Consider the following 21,100-nt stretch of genomic DNA (forward strand, 5'->3'; position numbering starts at 1 on the left):
TCTAAGAGAAAAAGAAAGAAAGAACAGAAAAGGTTGGACTGATGGAGGCTGAGTAGAATGGTGTTTATCAGCTGCTACTGAGGAGGTTGACCTAGAAAAGGAGATGCCGGCCATCTACTGGCTACAAAGTGACAGCTCTGAGGGAGGAACAGTCTGATGCACCATCCAGCTGATATCCAGAACAGCTCCAAAGCACTAAGAGAAGATTGTAAACGTTTTCATTTCTGCAAAGACATTTGAGCTGTCAATGACCTTAATGTGATCATTCCCTATCTATACCTACACCAACCACTCCCCATACATAATTATGATTTGTCAATCTTGAGTAAAATCAGAACTGTAGCAGACGGACTGCTTAGCACTCAGGAGGCTACGAGTTTAATCCGCAACATCAAAATAAATAAAGTAAAAATGACCTTGAAAAATGTAACTTCAGATAGTGAGGATATAACTCAGTAAAGTGCTTGCCATGAAGCATGAGGGCTAGAGTTAGATCCACAGAAATGCAAGGTGGGGCTGGCGCTGACAGCATTTGCTTGGAAACCCAGTGCTAGTGAAGTGGAGCCAGGAAGATTCTAGGGGCTTGCTGGGCAGCCAGCCTAGCAGAATTAGACAAGCCAATGAGAAAGCTCACCTTAAAAGCAAAACAAAATGAATGGTACAGGCACACACCTACACATGTGCAACCACACAAAGATGCACACACACACAAATACAAAAACAAAACACACATACAAATGTGACTTCAAAATAAGCAATTATTTATTTAATTAAATATTGTACGGATCTATGGTATAGTCACCTAAGGAATGAAAACTGCTACCAAATGTTTAAAGCTCAATTATTCCTTAACTAGATGAACACACTGTGACTTATCACATAATCAATTTGGCTCATCTACAAATGGATGGGTTATTGGCAAATGCAACTTGGATGAATGTTAAGTACACACAGTGAGCAATGGCAGCTTCCAAACGCTGCTTGCTTACTATTCATATGATTCTCTGGGAAAGGAGACTACAGAGGAAAAGGCCAATGATGGAACCACCCACTCCAAGTGCAGGTGTGATGTGGGGGGCAGGGGTGGGGTGGGAGGGGTGAGGGGGTGGAATCCAGGGCCTACTGTGTGCTAGGCAAGCAAGCTACATCCTCAGGTCAGAATGGAACTACTTTTTACTATGATGGGTACATGAACACGCATCCATCGACGTGTGTAATAGCATTGCAGAGCGTCGTGGTGCACATGCATAATCCTGGAATCATTCTTGGCAATCAAGTGAGCTTGGCCTGTGTGACATGAGACCCAGTCTCAAAACGCAATGGAATATACATAGAAATATAACAACAAAAAAGTGGTTTTTGCTACATACACTTAAGAATCGAGTCATAAAAATAAAGCAACACTAGCAGATGGTGGATAGAAATATCATGAACAGTTCAGTGGGGGGAAAGGCTCCCAGAACTTCCCGGGAAACAGTCGGATGTGTATTTTTACTACGGTGATGGTGGTTACACAAATTTAGATATGACAAAATGATAGGAGTTTTACCCCAATGTCGGTTTCCTGCTTTTGATGTAAACCGTAGAAGGAACTGAGTAAAAAGCAGAGGTGTTTCTGTGTATTCTTTTAACAACTTCTTGTTAATCTGTGCATTGAGACTAATCCTGTTATTGTATTTATTGAGTATCCTCCCATTGGCATACACGAGCATGTGCATAAACTTTATCAGTGAGTACTTTTAACAAAACAGTGGTATATTTGCATCATGGTCCTGAACCTTACGATTTTTCTGCTTGGTGACTTTTCCATATTACATAGACATTGGGTATTGTACAATCTTTTCCTTGATGCATAATACTCTGTTCCAAAATGGTCCCATAATGCATTTCGATTTATTGGTGAACACTGGTATCTTAACAAGGAATTGCACTTAAATAATTTGGAAATTTTTACAATATGAAAGATTAGCTAGAATTTGAGGCCAATTTTTTTCACGGATTTCATAGGACCAACCACCAGAATATCTTTTAATTAGAAGCAAGAACACGAGGGACAGAAGGAAAACGCTGGGAAATTTCCTGGGTCCAATGGGAAGCAGTGAGCCTGCAGTTTGGAATTACTGCCGGGAATTCGCCATAAGGGCAGGGAGTGGAATGGGGGAAGGTTGAAGAGGAGGAACGACAGATGTAGGAGGCCATGCTCTAAACCCAGCCTTCCCAGGGCTCAGATACACTTAAGTGTATCCAGGCTAGGCACTGTGACGGTGCGTGGCCACCAGGCGGGTTCCTACCACTCCCACCATCACCTCCCCCACCCCCGCCTCCAGCCCACGCGCGCAAGGGGAGCACACGTGGTGACCTGCCTGGGGCTGGATTCCGGGCTCCAGCTCCTCCTCCCTCCCTCCAGCTCGCGCTCGGCTTGCTGCAGTATCACGTGCAACCGCGCCGGGTGCAGGATGGCGGCGGCGGCCGCGGCGGCAGCAGCGCTGGGTGTCAGGCTCCGGGACTGCTGCAGCCGGGGCGCCGTACTCCTGCTCTTCTTCTCCCTGTCCCCTCGGCCCCCGGCCGCCGCTGCCTGGCTACTGGGTCTGCGACCCGAAGACACTGCCGGAGGCCGCGTGTCCCTGGAGGGGGGCACCCTGCGGGCGGCCGAAGGCACCAGCTTCCTCCTGCGGGTCTACTTCCAGCCTGGCCCGCCGGTCCCAGCCGCGCCCGTGCCCGCACCCTCCCTGGCCCCGGGGGAGAACGGCACGGGCGATTGGGCCCCGCGGCTCGTGTTCATCGAAGAGCCCCCCGGCGCGGGCGGCGCGGCGCCCAGCGCGGTCCCCACGCGTCCCCCGGGACCGCAGCGCTGCCGCGAGCAGAGCGACTGGGCGTCGGACGTGGAGGTCCTGGGGCCCCTGCGCCCCGGGGGCGTGGCGGGCTCGGCCCTGGTCCAGGTGCGGGTGCGGGAGCTGCGGAAGGGCGAGGCGGAGCGCGGCGGCGCGGGCGGCGGCGGGAAGCTCTTTTCGCTGTGCGCCTGGGACGGGCGCGCTTGGCACCACCACGGCGCCGCCGGCGGCTTCCTGCTGCGCGTCCGCCCGCGCCTCTACGGCCCGGGTGGGGACCTGCTGCCGCCCGCGTGGCTGCGAGCGCTCGGGGCGCTCCTGCTGCTGGCCCTGTCCGCCCTGTTCAGCGGCCTGCGCCTGAGCCTGCTCTCGCTGGACCCGGTGGAGTTACGGGTGCTGCGGAACAGTGGCTCGGCCGCCGAGCAGGAGCAGGCGCGCCGCGTGCAGGCCGTGCGCGGCAGGGGGACCCATCTGCTCTGCACCCTGCTCCTGGGCCAAGCCGGCGCCAATGCCGCGCTGGCCGGCTGGCTGTACGCCTCGCTGCCGCCGGGCGTCGGGGACCCCGGGGAGGACTCCGGCGAGGCGGGGGTTCACTTCCCGTGGCTGCCGGCGCTGGTGTGCACCGGCGCCGTGTTCCTGGGAGCCGAGATCTGTCCGTACTCGGTGTGCTCGCGCCACGGGTTGGCCATCGCCTCGCACAGTGTGTGCCTGACCCGGCTCCTCATGGCGGCCGCCTTCCCGGTGTGCTACCCTCTGGGCCGCCTCCTGGACTGGGCTCTGCGCCAGGAGATCAGCACCTTCTACACGAGGGAAAAGCTGCTGGAGACGCTTCGAGCCGCCGACCCTTACAGCGACCTGGTGAAGGAAGAGCTCAACATCATTCAGGGCGCCCTGGAGCTGCGCACCAAGGTGGTAGAGGAGGTGCTGACCCCTCTAGGGGACTGCTTCATGTTGCGCTCTGACGCCGTGCTTGACTTCGCCACTGTATCCGAGATCCTCCGTAGTGGCTACACTCGCATCCCGGTGTACGAGGGCGACCAGAGGCACAACATTGTGGACATTCTGTTCGTCAAAGACTTGGCCTTTGTGGACCCGGACGACTGTACCCCGCTGCTCACAGTCACCCGCTTCTACAACAGGCCCCTGCATTGTGTCTTCAATGATACCCGGCTGGACACTGTACTGGAGGAGTTTAAGAAGGGTGAGCAGTGGTCTTATTCTTCCCCAGCTCCTATCCCCGTTCAAAGATAACTGCCCTTCATAACCGCGCTGGCCGGCATGAGAGGCTTCAGGTACCCAAAAAATACCTCTGATCTATGCATGGCGCTAAAACTCCAGGAAGGCCTGCTATTGGCTCCCTGGATATCTCATGTTTTTCTACCTGGCTGGCAGCTGGCTGAACCCCTGGCCTCTTCCACTTTACTTGGCTCACCAGCTAACTCATATTTCTTCCGATCCATTTTTCCCCCACCTGTAGTTCTGGTGTCTACCAAGTGCCAGGTATTGTGAGACTGAGCCCGGAAGAGCCTTAGGAGTTTATTGCATACCTCATTACACACTACAGAGTTCCCACAGAGTCCCTTACTTAGCCTTTGCCTCAAATTCCTAGAGCTGGAAGCTCACCATTTCCAAAGAGAAGGAACTCCATTGCTGGACAGCTCCAGTTGCTGACAGCGGCTTCCACACTACATGGAGCAGAAACAGAAGTCTCCAGGGTTTCTAGTTCTCCCCCCTTCGAGTGAGGGAGAATAGGCACCAGGCTCCTTGCGCATTCTTCTCCATATTTAACTTACCAGCAGACATTCATCTGACATACAAAATGGCCAGGTTAGAGATTCAAAGCTAGCCAAAGCAGTGGAGTGCTTGTACTACCAAGAGCGTTTGCTCATCACAGTAGGGGAGGTGGGGACTTAAAAGAAATACTTCTCCAGAGTGAAGACTCCAGAAAACTTGCACCCAAATGAGTGGGTTTCTTTCGACACCGACACCATCTCCCCATCCCTCCTAACCTCAAGCATGGTGCCACAGAAAGTTCTATGGCGCTTGATTTCGTGTTTGGGGTTTCTCTTTGGATACTACTTCTGAGTTCAAATTCACTCAAGAATAATCCACCTGCTTACTAGCTAGCCAGACCTCTTGGCCTTGTGTTTGCCCTGCCCCTTGTTCACCAAATCTGTCCCAGGACTGCCACGTGGTTTTTGTTTTTAATCAGATCTACTTCCAGGGTGTCACCATTGAGAATATTCAGAACACAGTCCCATCTTCCAGGTCTCCCTTGCAATTGGCTGAGCCCCAGGCCTCTTCCACTCTGCTTGGCATACGGTTTGCCATATTCTATATTCATTCTCTCCCACTTGGTGTTCTCCCCTGAGACTTACCAAGGCTTAATGTTTCTGCTGAGAGCAACTCTAGTTAGTTTGAGAAAGTGTCTCATTGTCCTGTAGTGCCAGAAGACATTTTTTAAAAAATAATTTTATTTATTCTTTGGTTATTTTATATAATGTATTGTGATCATATTCAGCCCTATTCTTCCTCTTAATTCCTCTTTGCATCCACTCCACGTACCCACCACTCACCAATTCTCACAACATCTTGTCCTCTTTTCCCCCATATCCACAAGAGTACAATCAGCCTATCAGGGGTCACACCACGAAAGGTCACATCCATCCTTCCTACCCCAAAAGCCATCAACTGTCTATAGCTCCTCAGTTAAAGGTAGGGACTTATAAACTTCTTCCTCCCAAAACTTGAGTGTTCACTGGCTTGCTCTTCTTCCTCCCTAGGCTTAAGTGTTCACTGGCTTGCTCTTGAGCAGTCAGCACAGCAGCTGTGAGTTTATGAATGCAGTGGTTCCCATGTGCAGGATACACTGTTTCCCTCTGGTCCTCCCTAAGCCTTGGCTTTTACAATGTATCTGCCCCATCTTCTAGGATGCTACATGAGCCTTGGGGCTGGTAAAGATACAGATATCCCACTGAGCACTAAGCTCTAACACTTCTCTGTGCTTTGAGCAGTTGTAAGCGTCTGCATTAACCACTATCTACTGGACAAAGAATCTTCACCGATAAGGTCTGAGAGCTATGCTCTGCTACCGGTAGAGACACAGATTTAGAGGACAGTCTAATACTAAAGCTGTTTAGCAGAAAAATCCCCTACCTGGGCCTGTGAGCTCCCCAACCATGGGTTCTTGACTGGATATATAGGACCAGGCATGTTTCCCCCTGTAAACACGGCCTTCAATTCAATCAGAAAGCAGTGTGTTACCCTATAACAGGCATGCCACTCTTGCAGCCATGGTATCTTACCACCACAATAGGTCTTTATTTCGATTCACAAGGTTCACAGCTGGGTAAGACTGTTGATGGCTCCTCCCCCTCCAGGAACCTACAAAGCACCTTCCAGTACTCTGAAAGTAACTAAAAGGAAGCCTCCTAGTCAGTACCAACGTGATTGCCTCCATAACTTGTGAGCAGAGTGTGTGGTGTCTTCAGCAATGGGATCTTACCATAAAATGATAGTGAGCAGTCAGAGCAATAGCAATAGCCTATAGTGTTTGGGTGGGGTTCTCCAGGATACCTCTAAACAACCACTCAAGGGATAGTACCCCTCTAGATGTACTGCCTTCAGGAAGTTAACAGTATGTATATGAGGTTAATAAGAGCAGCCTTTAGAAGCAAACTTTGTGTTCCAGAAAATTGTTCAAAATAGTTGATACTGATTTGAAATGAGTCCAGATACAGAATTTCCAAATCTGGTCTGAAACAAGTTTTTTTTTTCATAGTCTATTAATAGTCTGTTATTAGGTAGATTGTTAAAGAGAAGTAGGTCATGATAACAAGCGTTGGGCCGACGACGATATTTCTATGTCTTCTCAGCTCCTAGCCACTTCCTCAGAACACCATCCTGAGTCACAAGGGAGCTCATTGGCATGCAGAACTCCGTGCCCTACTCTAAATCTCCTAGATGAAAATCTGCATTTTTAACAAGCCCTCGGGTGACTTGAGTTTATATTAGAGTTGGAAAAGATTTAAACACCCTCAGAGAACACTTATTAACACTTCTTGGAAGACCTACTTTGGGTGGGAGACAAAGAATCATTAACAAGAAGGTTATATCGGCCTCTAAGCCCCAGAACAGTGGCCAATTTCTATGACTTATGCATACACCACATGTTAGGAGAAGCAAGCCAAGTTAAACTGCTTTTCTTTATATTCGAAAATAACTTTTAAGCTAGCCTTTAATAGCTCCTCCATTTCCCTCACTTCCTCGAATCTCAAGTAACTTAACCATCTAGACAAATCCCTTAGGAGGCAAAAGAGGGGAGTGATTATATTAATAGGAGCAACTGTTGCCATTAATTGAGTGACAGTTCTGCCTGGCACTATGCCAGGTTTTTTTTTTATACTCAAAAAAGCCCTCCTGGGTAAGTATTATGAACTCTGTTTTGTAGATAAAACAATTAAAGCTTAGATCGATAGCTTGACTTACTCAACTTTCCATAAATGAAAACTGGCTGAACTGTGGTTGAACCAGGTAAGTCTGGAGATGCCTGTTTGTCAGCTACTCTGACTCCCGCTACTCTAACCTTGTACCTCCAACCTGGAATGTCTGCTGCCTAGTATGATGGCAAAAAACTGGCCTTTTTCCTGACTTGTTACCCACAGCTCTCGTCTCTTTGGATTATGAATATAGCTTTAATAATTGTAGTAACCACTAATATATATTCCACTGTAGGATTCTACCTGCCTTCCTCTATGTGATTCTACAGTTACAAGGGCTGATCCTAAGGGTCAGATGGTCCTTCCTAGATTGCCATGGAGCCTGTAAAACCCAGATTCAAATGCAGATCACATGACCCAGCTCTTGGCTTGTGTAGGATACTATCCTTGTACTTATGGGTTGCCAGTCTTTAGGGGTAGAAAAAAGGAAAGCAGGCTTTCCAGTTGGCATACCAGCTTCACAAAGGGACTGGTATTCATTCCCACAGGACTGAGTGCCTTGATGGCAGGGGATGACTCGTCCTACTTTCCTCAGAACAAGCACAGGGACTACTGTGTAATTATAAGCAAGCATTGAGTGAGCGTCGTAAATAGGCAAGGTTCATATTTCTACATTTGACTGAAGGCGAACACAAAGTCATTGGGGTTGTTCACTGACCACAGCAAATGACTCTTCTTTTTCCTCCAGTAGAGACAGCGTAGTCCCTCCAGTGTGCCAAGACACAAATGTCTCCTCTTTTATCCACCCTTATTGTATTAATCTTTTTGTTTGTTTGTTTTTATTTAATTTTATATTTTTACTTATTCACTTTACATCCTGCTCACTTGCCCCCCTCACCCACCCCTCCCACAATCCTTCCCCCACCCCCTAACCCCTTCTCTTCTGAGCGGGTGGTGCCCCTGGATATCCCCCTCACCCTGGCACTTCAAGTCTCTGTGAGGCTGGGTAATTCCTCACCCATGGAGGCCAGACGAGGCAGCTCAGCTATAAGAACATGTCTCACATGTAGCCAACAGCTTTTGGGATACCCCGCATTCCAGTTGTTCTAGACCCACACGAAGACCAAGCTGCACATCTACTACATATGTTCAAGGAGGCCTAGGTCCAGCCCGTGTATGTTCTTTGATTGGTGGTTCAGACTCAGAGCCCCAAGGGTCCAGGTTAGTTGACTCCATTGGTCTTTCTGTAGAGTTCCTATCCCCTTTGGGGCCTGGAATCCTTTTTCCTATTCTTCCATAAGAATCTCCAAGCTTCATCCTCTGTTTGGCTGTGGGTGTCTGCATCTGTCTGAGTCTGAAACTGCTGGGTGGAGCCTCTCAGAGGACAACATGCTTCTGTCTGCAGGCATAACAGAGTGTCATTAATAGTGTCAGGGATTGGTGCTTGCCCGTGGTATGGGTATCAAATTGGTCCCATTATTGGTTGGTCATTCCCTCAGTCTCTTCTTCCTCCCCCGTGCCTGGAGACAAATTTTGGGTTGAAAGTTTTGTGGGTAGGTTGGTGTCTCTATTACTCCACTGGGGTTCCTGTTTAGCTACAGGAAGTAGCCTCTTCAGGTTTCATATCCCCAATGTAGTGAGTCACAGCTAAGGTCACCCCCCCCACACACACACACACACACACACACATTGATTCTTGGTGCCTCCCTTATCCCAGTTCTCTGTCTCATCCTGGAGATGCCCCCACCTCTTCACCCCCATCAGTTGCAGATTTCCATTCATTTTCATGGCCATCTGGTCATCTCTCCTGTCCTTCCCTACACCTGATCCTGAACCCCCAGTTCCCCTCTCCACCCTCTCCCTCTCCACTCCCTCCCTTCATCTGCCTCTTATGACTATTTTATTCCCCCTTCTAAGTGAGATTCAAGCTCCCTCTCTTGGGCCTTCCTCCATCTTTGTTTTGGTGTATTCCTTAGGAGCTTCTATACCCAGATACTATAGACTGGACGACCTAAACAACAAAGACTCCTCTTCCCACTATACTAGATGGTAGAAGTCCCAGCTCAAGGTTCTGGCTAGCACAGTTCCTGGTGCAGCCTCTCTTCCTAGCTTGCATCTGGCTGCCTCTTTCTTTCTATGTACCCATGTGACATGTCCTTGGTGTGTATGAAGAGAGAGCAAGAGAACTCTGGTCTCTCCTTAGGAAAATACCAATTATCAATATTACATCCAGACTCTTTAACCTACATGACTTATCTCACTATTTCTTCCATGTAGATCATTCATTTTTTGCATTCAACAAGTAATTACTTTGTACCCAAGGTGTAGATACAGTGGCTAATACTGCCAATGTGACTCCTTGTCTATGAAAGCTTCAATCCAATGGAGGAGATGGACATTAAACAAATGAGACTGAGATTAACAGCAGAAAGTGTGATGCCAGACACTAGCTTGGTACTTGTCCTGACCAAATCACTTACCTACATCTATCTCATTAGCTATATAACAAAGATAATAGTATCCATCCATCCATAAGGCTGTTGAGCATATTAAGACCATTGCGTTTTAATGCTGATTTAGCACCGATCACAAGATCTAAGTGTTAGCTGTGTGAGCTATTGCTCCTTTGTGAAAATGTCTCCTAAGAAGTTATGCTTCTCCAAACCATTGTTTCCCTACAGCCTGTCCTCTCTAGTGTCACTAAAATAATCTCCAGGTTTTAAATCCTCTGCCTAAAACTCTTTGGCAGCCTCCACCATCCAAAGAGTGGAATCTAAGCAGAGATGGGGCTGTCAGTACCCTGGTGACCAATGTCTGACCACATTTACTCCCCACTCTCTGCCTGAGTTTTAGGTGCCCACAACAGCACAGGGCTGTGTCTTGTTTGTCACCTTTCTCATACTGTATGAGAATATAATGGGCTGCAAATTCACATCCTGACTATCTAGTACCAACTCCCTCTGTAATACTCAGGTAGGGGACACCCTGTCTAGAATCCTCTCTTGTAAAGCTCTGTTGTCATTCACCAAACTCATTAGGTGAATGTGCATGTTTGTGTGCATGAAAGGACAAATTTGGGTGTCATTCCTCAAGAACACTGTCCACCTTATTTTGAGGACAGTATCTCTCACTGGCCCGGAGTTTACCCACTAAGCTAGGCTAAGCTGACTGGTGAGCCCTGGGGATGCCTCTGCCTCTGCCTCTGCCTCTGCCTCTGCCTCTGCCTCTGCCTCTGCCTCTGCCTCTGCCTCTGCCTCTGCCTCTGCCTCTGCCTCTGCCTNCTGCCTCTGCCTCTGCCTCTGCCTCTGCCTCTGCCTCTGCCTCTGCCTCTGCCTCTGCCTCTGCCTCTGCCTCTGCCTCTGCCTCTGCCTCTGCCTCACCCTCACCCTTCCCCTCACTCACTAGCACTGGACTTATACATACGGGCCACCATACTTAGCTTTTTATTTGGGCCTAGCTATTTAAGTCGACCCTTGGGGTAGAATTGAGGTTATCCTGCTTATGAGGCAAGCATTTTACCAACTGAGCTACCTCCCCAGTTCATCATATGGATTGTTAAATGCACAATATGAAGTCAGAATCTTCCTGTGTTGGCCTTCAGCGTCCTGGGATTATAGACATTCATCACTATGTCTTGCTTAGTACATCAAAATACTTTTTGAAAAGGTGAATGGATTACCAAGGATCTAATATAATGTTAATGGGCAAGTTCTACAGAACTCTAGTAAATGAATCTTTAATTGTCTTTAACCTAATAGCTTTGGACTATAAAGCAGAACATATTAGAGTTTAAATAGTAGAGGAAAAATACTATCTACATTGTTTTTCTCTCTCTTTAGAAACAACTGTTACAATTATTTTTAATATCCAAAATGCTGTTCTAAGACGAGGTGACACAAACCTGCAATCACTCGGAAGCAGAGGCAGAAGGACTTCAAGTTCTAGGCCAGTCTACACTACACAGACCCAAGTATATGAAGTACAAAATCTACTCCCAGAAGCCAAGAACCTAAGGCCAAGAATAACATTCCTCTTTGCAAGCTAGAAAGCAAGCGAATTCATTCTTCCCCATAACTTCCAATGGCATTACAGTTCATTACAGTTCAATATATAAATATATGTGTAAGACAAAAACCTATACAAAAACCATTAAGATATACAAAAATCATTAAGATAAAATAACATACAATAGAAACACAGAGGTCAGGGCAACTGATTAAATGATATATTTTGCTTTCATATGAATTGTACTGAAGTTTATAGATTTCTATACTTTATATAGAAAAAAATTAGATATAAAACAACAGAAAAAAAACTGAATAACATCTGAAAAGAATCCCATTATCTTGAAATAGCCTTTTTAAAAAATTATTTTTATGTGTATGTGTGTCTGCCTGCTTGTCTGTATGTGCACAGTGTGTGTGTGTGTGTGTGTGTGTGTGTGTGTGTGTGCAGAAACCCACAGAGGTTAGAAGAGGGCGTGAGATACGTGAGATAACCTAGAACAGGCAGATATGAGCAACCAATATGGATGCTAGGAATGGTACCCAGGTCTTCTGCAAAAGTACATACTCTTAAATGCTGAGCCATCTCCCCTGCCTCTCATGAAAGAATTCTTAATAGTATTTTAAATACATAACTACACATAAGCACAGCCTTACATTTTTAAAAAGAAAATAAAGGGGGAGGGGTAACAGGATCCTGCTATGATTTGCAAATCTAACGGTCTAGTATAATCCCGAGAGTGATTGTCTCATATGTTATTTTTACTACAGTTTCCTCAAGATTGAGCACTGTAATATAGGAGGTGTAGTTTATGATTCGGACACTTTGAGGTTTATTTTACTTAGCATACAGTTTACTCCCTAGGAGACTGTTTTAAGAGAAAACTAACTCCGTGTAGACACAGAAAAGGCATGAAACTGTTTTCTGATGTCAGAGCCCCATGGACTTTAGAATGCTGATGTTTAACTCTGTTAAACAATACATTGCCACCTGGCAGTGGTGGTGCACACCTTTAATCCCAGCCCTTGGGAGGCAGAGGCAGGTGGATTTCTGAGTTCGAGGACAGCCTGGTCTATAGAATGAGTTCTAGGACAGTCAGGGCTACACAGAGAAACCCTGTCTCAAAAAAACAAAAAACAAAACAAACAAAAACAAAAGAAAGAAAAAAACAAAACAATGTATTGCCAAATAGTAACATCTTTTTTGCAACTCCACCCACTTATGCTTGTTACTCCACCTGCAGACTAGCATGGCTATAAAAATAGCCAATTGCTGTTTTATGCAGTCTTTGCTCATCCATAGATTCCTTTAAACATTTTAGTTGAACATAAAGCCTGGGAATACAGTTGTGACAGTCCACTATGGGACTACAAGGTGTATCCTCTTCAATCCTGGGTCTTCTTGCAAGGGATCTTTACCTTAAGGATTTCCAACCATCAAGGAAATGCTCCTGCCTCACTTACAGATTGTAATCTTCTCCCTGTGAATAATCTAAAAGTCAGTGTTTTACTTCATGCCCCAAATTCTGATGTGAGATTTTTCAGGGGAAAAATTATCATTTCGTTGGTTAATTCCAAGAGAGGCCTGTCAAAACATCAGGGCTTCAGTTGGTGACATTGAGATACAATATAGAAGGACACTGGTTAAAATTAAAGGCAAGATGTCATTAAATGTGTTAAGTATTGCTGAATAATTGGGTTTGGAACAGACTGTGAATCTTTGCATCACCAAAGCAAACAGTAGACAAAGCAAGGTCTGTCACGCCCAGGGAGAAGATAAAGGGAACAAGAAAAATGAAAATAACTATGTATGATGACAAAAAATGTAGGTTTATTTTTCTTTTTTTAAGTATTTTTCAGTGTGGTCATTATAATGTTTTCTTGCAGTATTCTCTCTGCCCATCCCATCCCTCGGCCTTGTCTGGCAAAAGAAATAGATAACCATACAACCGGAGCCAAAAGGAGCATTAAGGAGCCTGAATGAGATGCTAAGTCCTAGTGTTTTCTGTTTTTAGATTTAGCTTTCCTTTCTAGGCTGTCCAGATCTCATGGTCAGGCTGTCTTTTTAGCTAATCTAAATCCCACTGGCTGGAGGGAAATTCCATTTCTTCTTTGTATCATTTCTCCAGAGATCTCTCTTACTCAAAAGATACTGTGTATTGTAGCTTACCCCAGTTCCACATTTTAACCTCCCCAGATGCATGTGGCCTGCTCCTAACTTCTTTCAAGCCTTTGAGTTTCTTGAAGGAGGTTCTGCATGCTCTCCTGGTGTTCTTCAAAGCTGGCTTGCCTGTAGGCACACTCTTAGGAACCTGGAGTCTTCAGCTCTCTTATTTCCTGGTCCATGTTCCTTATCAAACTGAGATTCTTTCCCCACCCCATTCTTTCCTGCCTGCTTTCCTTGTATTGATGGGGCCTCGTTCTGCATGGGGATATAGTGACAGATAAACATCACTGCAGGCTGTTGGGTCTGCAGTTAAGCAGAAAGAAGAGCACTGGCTGACAATTTATTACAAAATGGGATTTTATTTGAACATGCTCAGCTGGTTTGTAGATGAGTGTAGACTCCTTAGTCATCAAATATTTGAGCTGAACCCTAAAGGACAGGAAGAATTTTCTCCAGGCAAAAGGTCCCCCAAAAGATGGCAGTAAATGTGTAAAGGCTCTGAGTGGAGGGAGGCAGGTAGCAACATCCAAGGTTCCCTCTGGGTTGTGTTCTACTCATTAGGGAAACCGAGCAACTTTCCCCCTGCTACTCTGTGGCTGTCATCACTGGAGCTCAGTTCAGGACTATTCCCTACAGCACCAGAGCCAGGGCAGACAGATACAGATGGAAATGTGGAAGCACAAAGGGAGAAAGGGCTTTGTTTCAAAGGTTGGTAAGAAACAGCCTGGGGTTCAGGCAAGAGCATCTATGGGCAAAGAGAGGAAGGAGCAATAAGTCCTTGGGTGATCTGAGAACATTTCTCTGAGGAAATGGAATTTGTACTTGGCCTTGAAAGGACTGTGATCAGCGATTATGAAAGAAAAGGGCATTCCAGCTGAGGCAGGAGTTTGAGCTAGAAAAAAGAAAGGCAGAACAGAGACAGCCATGAATTTTCATGTGCTAAAGCCATTTTCTTATGCCTGAGTCTCTTTTACCAAAATCGGAAACTCGAGGAAATGAAGTATCTGTCAGACACAATTTTTATTACCCATGCATGCCAAAACAGCATGTCTTATGATTTTGATGGTGATAGTTCTAAAATCACTTGTACCCACTCTTGCCTCTACTAATGATCCTAAATATAACTCCGTCTTTTTCTCGATGACGCAGGATCGCGGTCATGAGAATATAGTTATTTTATGCAGCATCATAGCCGGCTCTCTTTTACTCTTCACAGTTCTCTCTGTCCTCTGATGGTCAGCTGTCAGTTCTCTTTGAGTCCGTCTCAGGCAAACCCTGCCCCACCGTGCTTCTGGTAGAACGACTCTTGCTCTATCCTGCATTTCACAGCTTCCGCTCAGCTGAAAACCCAAGTAAACATGCATGTTATGAAACCATGTGCCTCAGACACAACAAGCTTGGATAAATGCTGGTTAAATGAATGAGTGATGGATTAGGCTTGGATTGGGAGCCTCAGGTTCAGGTTGATGGAGAGGGAGAGACCTGGGTAGTCCCTTCTGGAGCTGGATTCCAAGCTATGCAGAGTCAGACATGCACATAATGAACCTCTGCTCTGCTATTTCTGTGGTGTTGCTTAGCAAGCCAAGTTGCCAACTGGCTTTGATTCTAGTGACTAACAACTTTTTTCGTGCCCTGGTGATGTTGGTTACCATGGTGCTCTGGATGACACAGTTGGCTTTTTTTATAATTGCCTTTTAGAGGCTCAACAGATTTTTGTTTTCTTATTTGGTGATAAAGATGTCGCTTATTATTTCTGTAGCAAGATGGTGACTTCAAAAGGTGGCTGCAGTTCCTTGTTTTTAATCAGGAAAAAAGAGAGAGAGAGAGTTTTGTTTCTTCAGTTCAATGAGGTTGGTGTAGGATTAATGGGGGAATAGCTTTGTATTTTCTTCTGGCTTTTGTTAGAAGGTGAATGTATGGAAATGATAAGAACCCCATAGCCTGTTGTACAGTAGTTCCTTCTTATCTCACTCCAGTGGGGTGCTAAGAGTATTAAGATAAAAACAGTAGAAGCTCAGAGCTTTCTGTTAACATGGAGGCTGTAATCATTGGAGCAATTAAACTTCTAGGGTCGATAAGATGGCTCAGCATGTAAAGGGACTTTCCAGCAAACCTGATGACCTGGGCTCCTCCCCCTGAGTAGATCCCTAAGATCCACATGGTGGAAGATAAGAGCCAACTACTACAAGTTGTCCTCTGACTTCTGTACCAGTATGTGCACCATAGTGCATGCACACACATGTGCCTCCCTCCCCCCAATTGACCAATCATCAATAAAATACATTCTTAAATACATATAATCAAAAAGAGACACCCTGTAATATCAAACTGCTCTTGTAGCCTGCGATTATTTAGACTTATAACAGTAGTTTAGAAAAAGAACTTTGATCCCAACTTTTAATTTATAAACTATTTTGGGTTTTTTTTTTTTTTTTTTTTTGAGATGGTGTTTCATTGAACTGTCCAGGTTGACCTTCAACTCCCAATCTCCCTGCCTCGGTGCTGGAATTTGCAGGCATGCAACACCATACCCCCAGCCCCAACCTTTAATTTTAAGATAGCAAAAAAAAGCAAAGCCTTGAAAGAAAAATAGCAATTATAATCCCTCTTAGCCTTTACATTTGTAAAAATCTTTTCAAAACAGAAACTTGGTTTGCTTACTATGACTAATGAGTCCAGCATTTTTTTAAAATCTCTATTACATATGTGAGGCATGTGGTACCTGTCAATCAAGTGTCAAGGATTAGGCTTAGGGTTATTATGGGCCAGTTTTTCTCATACTCAAATTCGAGTAAGAACCACCTAGGGTCTTAATGAACTGCAGACTCTAACTGAAGGACTATGGTGGGGTCTGAGCTTTGGAAGCTCCAAGCAAGGTTCCAGGTGCTGCCAGTCTTCTGGCCAGGGACCACACATTAAGTAGCACGTGTCAAGACCACTGGTCCCCAAACTTTAGTGTGTGTGAGAACCTTGTACAGAGTTCATCCTTTGAGATTGTCTGACTCACAGCTCATCCCCAAGATCCTGATGCTGTGCATCAGAAGTGGGGTCCCAGAACAAGTACCCAGCTAATGTTCTTGCTGTCATTCTAAGGAACTCTCACACGTTGATAGCCAGTCACAGAGTGCTGTCCACCAAAAGAATGAAAGATGCTGTGGGGATGCCAGAAGTAGCATCAAGGGAGCAGGTCAAGGATGCAGGATTTCTGCATTCCTTTGTTCTCTGTTACCAAGCAATAGGCCCTCCTCCTAGCTTCTATTTTCAGTGCTGGAAACAATCACTTTACCCAAGTGCTCTGGCTATTTTTGAAACAACGAGGAACCAAGTCAATTATTGGCTGTTTTCTCACGGCAGAGGAACAACAAGATCCGTGAAAGCTTTCTGAGGGTCGTGCCTAAGTCATATATAGCACAGTAGCCCATATTGTTCAAGCCCTTGAAGGACATCTCGACTTCTTCCAATACAAACACGTCATATGAAGTTTCTTTAATTACCTAGCTTTCCATCTCCTTAAAGCAGGACTTCCAGCCTCAGCTATATTGAATTCTGGCAGCCGTCTTGTACATCATAGGACACTTAACCTCAGCCTTGGTTTCTGCTCACTAAATGTGAATCCCAAGTTGTAACAGTCAATTCATCTCTAGGAATTGACAGATGTTATTCGGGGATAGGGAATAGGCAAAACCTTCCCCCATTGATAACCAGTCTCTTTAATTGCTGTCTTAATATATAGTTATAATATATAACCATTGAAGTATCTGCCTTGTACTTTGGATGGTGATGCCAAGTGATGGTAGAAACTTATACAAAGAATCACCAATGTCCAGCAGTAGGAGCACACCTTGAGTTCGGAGTAACAAGAAAAGACTACCTGACTTACAGTAGGGCGGAAGTCAATTGTCCTCAGACATGTCAAGAGCCTAATAGTGTAACCTGTCAAGCCTCTCTCAGCGTGACTGGCACAAAGGCCACAGAAGATGCCTTCCTACACCCAGTTTTAACATTCACCACCTAGTTTCTGACTTGTGTCAGCAGAAACATTGTAGCTACCCAGTGTTGTGTGAGAGAACGCAGCACTTGGCTTATGACTACAGCCATTCTTTGTAAACTCAGAAAGCTCTTCTCCTTCCTGTGAAGACTTAGCATCTAGCAAACTAGATGCGCTGAAAGGGTCTAGGGCTTGATGGACATCTCAGTATCCGCCCCCTTCTTCATAGGTGTCAGACGCTAACCATTGTGACACAAATCCTTCCTTTAAATTGGTGTTTTCGCCTGTATGCTTATTGAGCCACAGAGCATTGCAATGAACCCCCAGGGATTCTGACTCAGAGAGTCTGGGATGGTACCTGATAGTAACTTATCCCAACTAGTCCGGTGACAGTGATGCTGACACTTGGGTGATGCTGACACTTTGGTCCTAAAACCAAACTTTGAACATTGATGGCATGGCTCTACCCCAAACCAGTCTTAAATGTGAGCATCGTTGGAGCTAGGATATCTGGGTGTGGGATTTCGTGGCAGAATGTGTCTAAGGCTTTCGGAGTAATTCTAACCCAGAGACAAAAGTGAAAGCCATTGAACTAGGTGAAAGGGCTCGAAGCATTCAGAGCAAAGGGATCTCACCTGTAGTACTATTTAATAGAGGGAAGGTTGGCCACCATAAATCCCACTTGATTCTACAGAAATGTGGTTTAAGTGCCTTCATATTCATTAAAGTGTATGTGTCTGGTTTCAACAAAACCACCCTGGTGGTGTGCTCCAAGCAAGAGTCAAGCTGTAGGTACATAGTCTCTACTTTGTCCCATTAAGATGTGGGCAGTATTGGATCTAGAGATTGTAAATGAGAGGGGCGGGGAGAGAGAGAAAACAGAGGCTTCAGGCAACCAAATCTCTGGATAAAGAAGCCCATAGCTTATAGAAATCAAGAAAAGAACAAGGCCAGTGAGCTGAGCCATCAGGGTAGGGGTAGACTTCTGTAGTGTCTGGATACAAAGTTAATACTAGACATCAGAGATGGTATGATTACAAGTTTAGACGTGGGATACAAGTGAACTCAGAGTAAAATATAGTTTTTACATTTCAGAGACAAATAGATACTTTGTTTCAAGAAAGTCCCCTGGAAAGGCAGCAGATCTCTGAGGTTGGAGACCAGTCTGATCTACAGAGTGAGTACCAGGCCAGCCAGGGCTACATAGTGAGATCCTGTCTCACAAAACAAGAGGAGGAGAGGGGAAGAAATAGTGGATTTGGAAACAGTAGAGTGGCAGGGCTGGGGTGGTGGCTCGGTAAAGTTCCTGCTACTGGAGGGTCTGAATTTGGATCTCCATCACTCAAACGTGTGTAGCTGTGGCAGAGACAGGAGGATTCCTGAGGCTGGGTGGCCAGCTAGTCTTACCAAATTAGTGAGAAGTTTAGTGAGAGATATTGTCTCAAAAGTATAAGGTGAACAAGAACAGAGGAGGATGCTCAGGGTTGATTGCTGGCTTCTATGTCCACAGGAGTACTCATAACACATGTCCAGCATCTGCAGATGGCAGGGGGAGAGCATGCATTAGCCTAGACCCTACTGCTTTTAACTCAGCCCAGAGGTTTTCCATCCAGGTCACAATTGCATGCTCAAGGGACATGTGAAAATGCCTCAACCCTAGTAACTAGCATCGGAGAGCTATCTTCTGAAGAATTACCTCTTGCCTCTGATGCATCATAATGAGATACAGTAGAACCACGGACTTAGCTGACTTAAAGATTGTTACACTGGCTATTTTTAGAAACAGAGGGGGTAACTGTGCCAGGCCCCATGGCTCTGAGCACTGCCAAGGGTGTGCATAGCAGATCATTCGGCTTAGCCTGCTCCCCCGCAGCTGTAGCTGGGCACGGCTTTGCCCTGGTGCACATGTTCTCTTATTAGCAGTCATGATTCTTAAGAGAACACTGCCTGCCCTAGGAATATGGCCACCACGTGAGAGGGGACTATTTAATGGAAGTTGAAAGGGGGAGTTAACTTGTTAAAGAATATACATAGGACACATATGTCTCAGTGGGTTCAAAACGCAAGCTGGGGCCTATAAAATCACTCCTCGCTCATTCCTTAGGAAATTTATATCATTCTCAATAGCATCTCACCAACTCCACGGCTCTTCTGTACCATCTAGAGAGCATCTTCACAAACTGGAAAGTTCTATATAATTGTATTTTAACCCAAGTTGTCTGACAGATTGCCCACTTTTTTTTACAAAATTAGGGACAAACTGAAAGGAATGGGTTTGTCGTGATAGGAAGTCATTTGATAGTTCCTAGTCAGTACAGGGGTGGCCCTGTAGAGGAGATCACAGTCCAAATTCATGGAATCTCATGAGGAAGCAGAAGAGGGGAGTAGGCAAATGTACACCACTCTTCCAAGCACAGCATCGACCCACTGGAGGAGAAATACTACAGGTTGAAGGTCAACATTTGCGGAGAAAAATGAAAACAGATGCATCAGGCTGTCAGAGCCCTGCTATTCCAGGCTTGTGCCAGTCTGTGAGTGTTAAGCATTCTTCAGTCATCCCTGAGAGCCAATGAAACATCAGATAACAGAGGTGACCCTTCCAGGGCTCAGCTTTGCCTTTGTTTGCTTCAGATTCCCCTCCTGCCATCTGTGGCCAAAACCATGCCTCTGTTCATGATTTCCTTCACCACAGAGGAGCACAAATGGTGTCCTCTCCTCTGCTCTCCATGGCCTTTCTTAGGTCCACTGCTGGTCATCACAATCCTAGAACACAAAGTGACAGAATGCTGTCAGCGACCCCAGCACAATTCCTCAGCCCCAAACCACTATGACTCTTTCCTTCCAATGTGCTCCCCTTATGAACCCGCTTCTGCCTCACACCTTCCAGTGGTTTGTATATTTAAACTTTACCAACATACTGTACCTTCAGCCAGGAGCTATTAGCTTTTTGTTCAAAAGAAATTTTCATAGAGTTATAACTCACATGGCATAAAATGTACTCTTGTAAATGTTTAATTTACATCTTTAGTATACTAACAGAATTATGTGAGCGTCAAGGTCATCTAATCCCAGAATAATTTAATTCCTCATCCCAAGAAGGAACTCTGAACCCAGTAGCTACCTATTTTCTTCTTTCCGCCATTTCTGACAGCCACCAATCTATTCTCTTCCTCTGTAGATTTGCCTGTTTTGGAAATTGCCCATGAATAGAATCATACCGCAGGCAGCCATGTGTGCCTGGCTTCTTAGATTTGCTGTGTCTTCAAGGCATGTGTGTTCCATAGCATTACTTTATCCCTTTTGTGGCCAAACAACATTTCATTGTAGACTTACCACGCCTCGTTTGTTTGGAAATGTGGGTTGTGGCTACTTCTAGGCTATCGTTAATGATGTTGGCCGTACATCATCGGTGTAGGAGTGGGATTGCTGGACTATGTAATAGTTTATGTTTAATAGTTTTAAGAACTTCCAGAGCAGTACAGCAGTGATAGAGGATCCTTATTTCCTAAATCCTCTCCAACACTTGTGATTTTTATAGCCATTCTAGTAGATATGTAGTAATATTCCATTTCCACTTGATTTGAATTTCCCTAATGCTTATGATGCGTGTTCAGCATTCTTCACATGCTTATTGATCAATTATATAGTTCCCTTACAGAAGCACCTATTCAAAC

General features: G+C 45.5%; 1 protein-coding gene across 4 annotated transcripts in view; it reads left to right on the top strand.

Annotated features, from left to right (window-relative positions):
* The first annotated feature begins 2,193 nt into the window (after positions 1-2,193).
* Cnnm1 (cyclin and CBS domain divalent metal cation transport mediator 1) overlaps positions 2,194-21,100 on the top strand; it is a 57,667-nt gene continuing 38,760 nt past the window's right edge. For all 4 annotated transcript variants that reach the window (XM_021151434.1, XM_029472841.1, XM_021151433.2 and 1 more), the window contains exon 1: positions 2,194-4,029. In XM_021151434.1, the coding sequence (XP_021007093.1) occupies positions 2,457-4,029 (1,573 nt within the window). In that variant the 5' untranslated portion in view covers positions 2,194-2,456. The remainder of the gene's footprint in view (positions 4,030-21,100) is intronic.

This window comes from Mus caroli, chromosome 19 (assembly GCF_900094665.2).
Source record: "Mus caroli chromosome 19, CAROLI_EIJ_v1.1, whole genome shotgun sequence".
Lineage (NCBI taxonomy): Eukaryota > Metazoa > Chordata > Mammalia > Rodentia > Muridae > Mus > Mus caroli.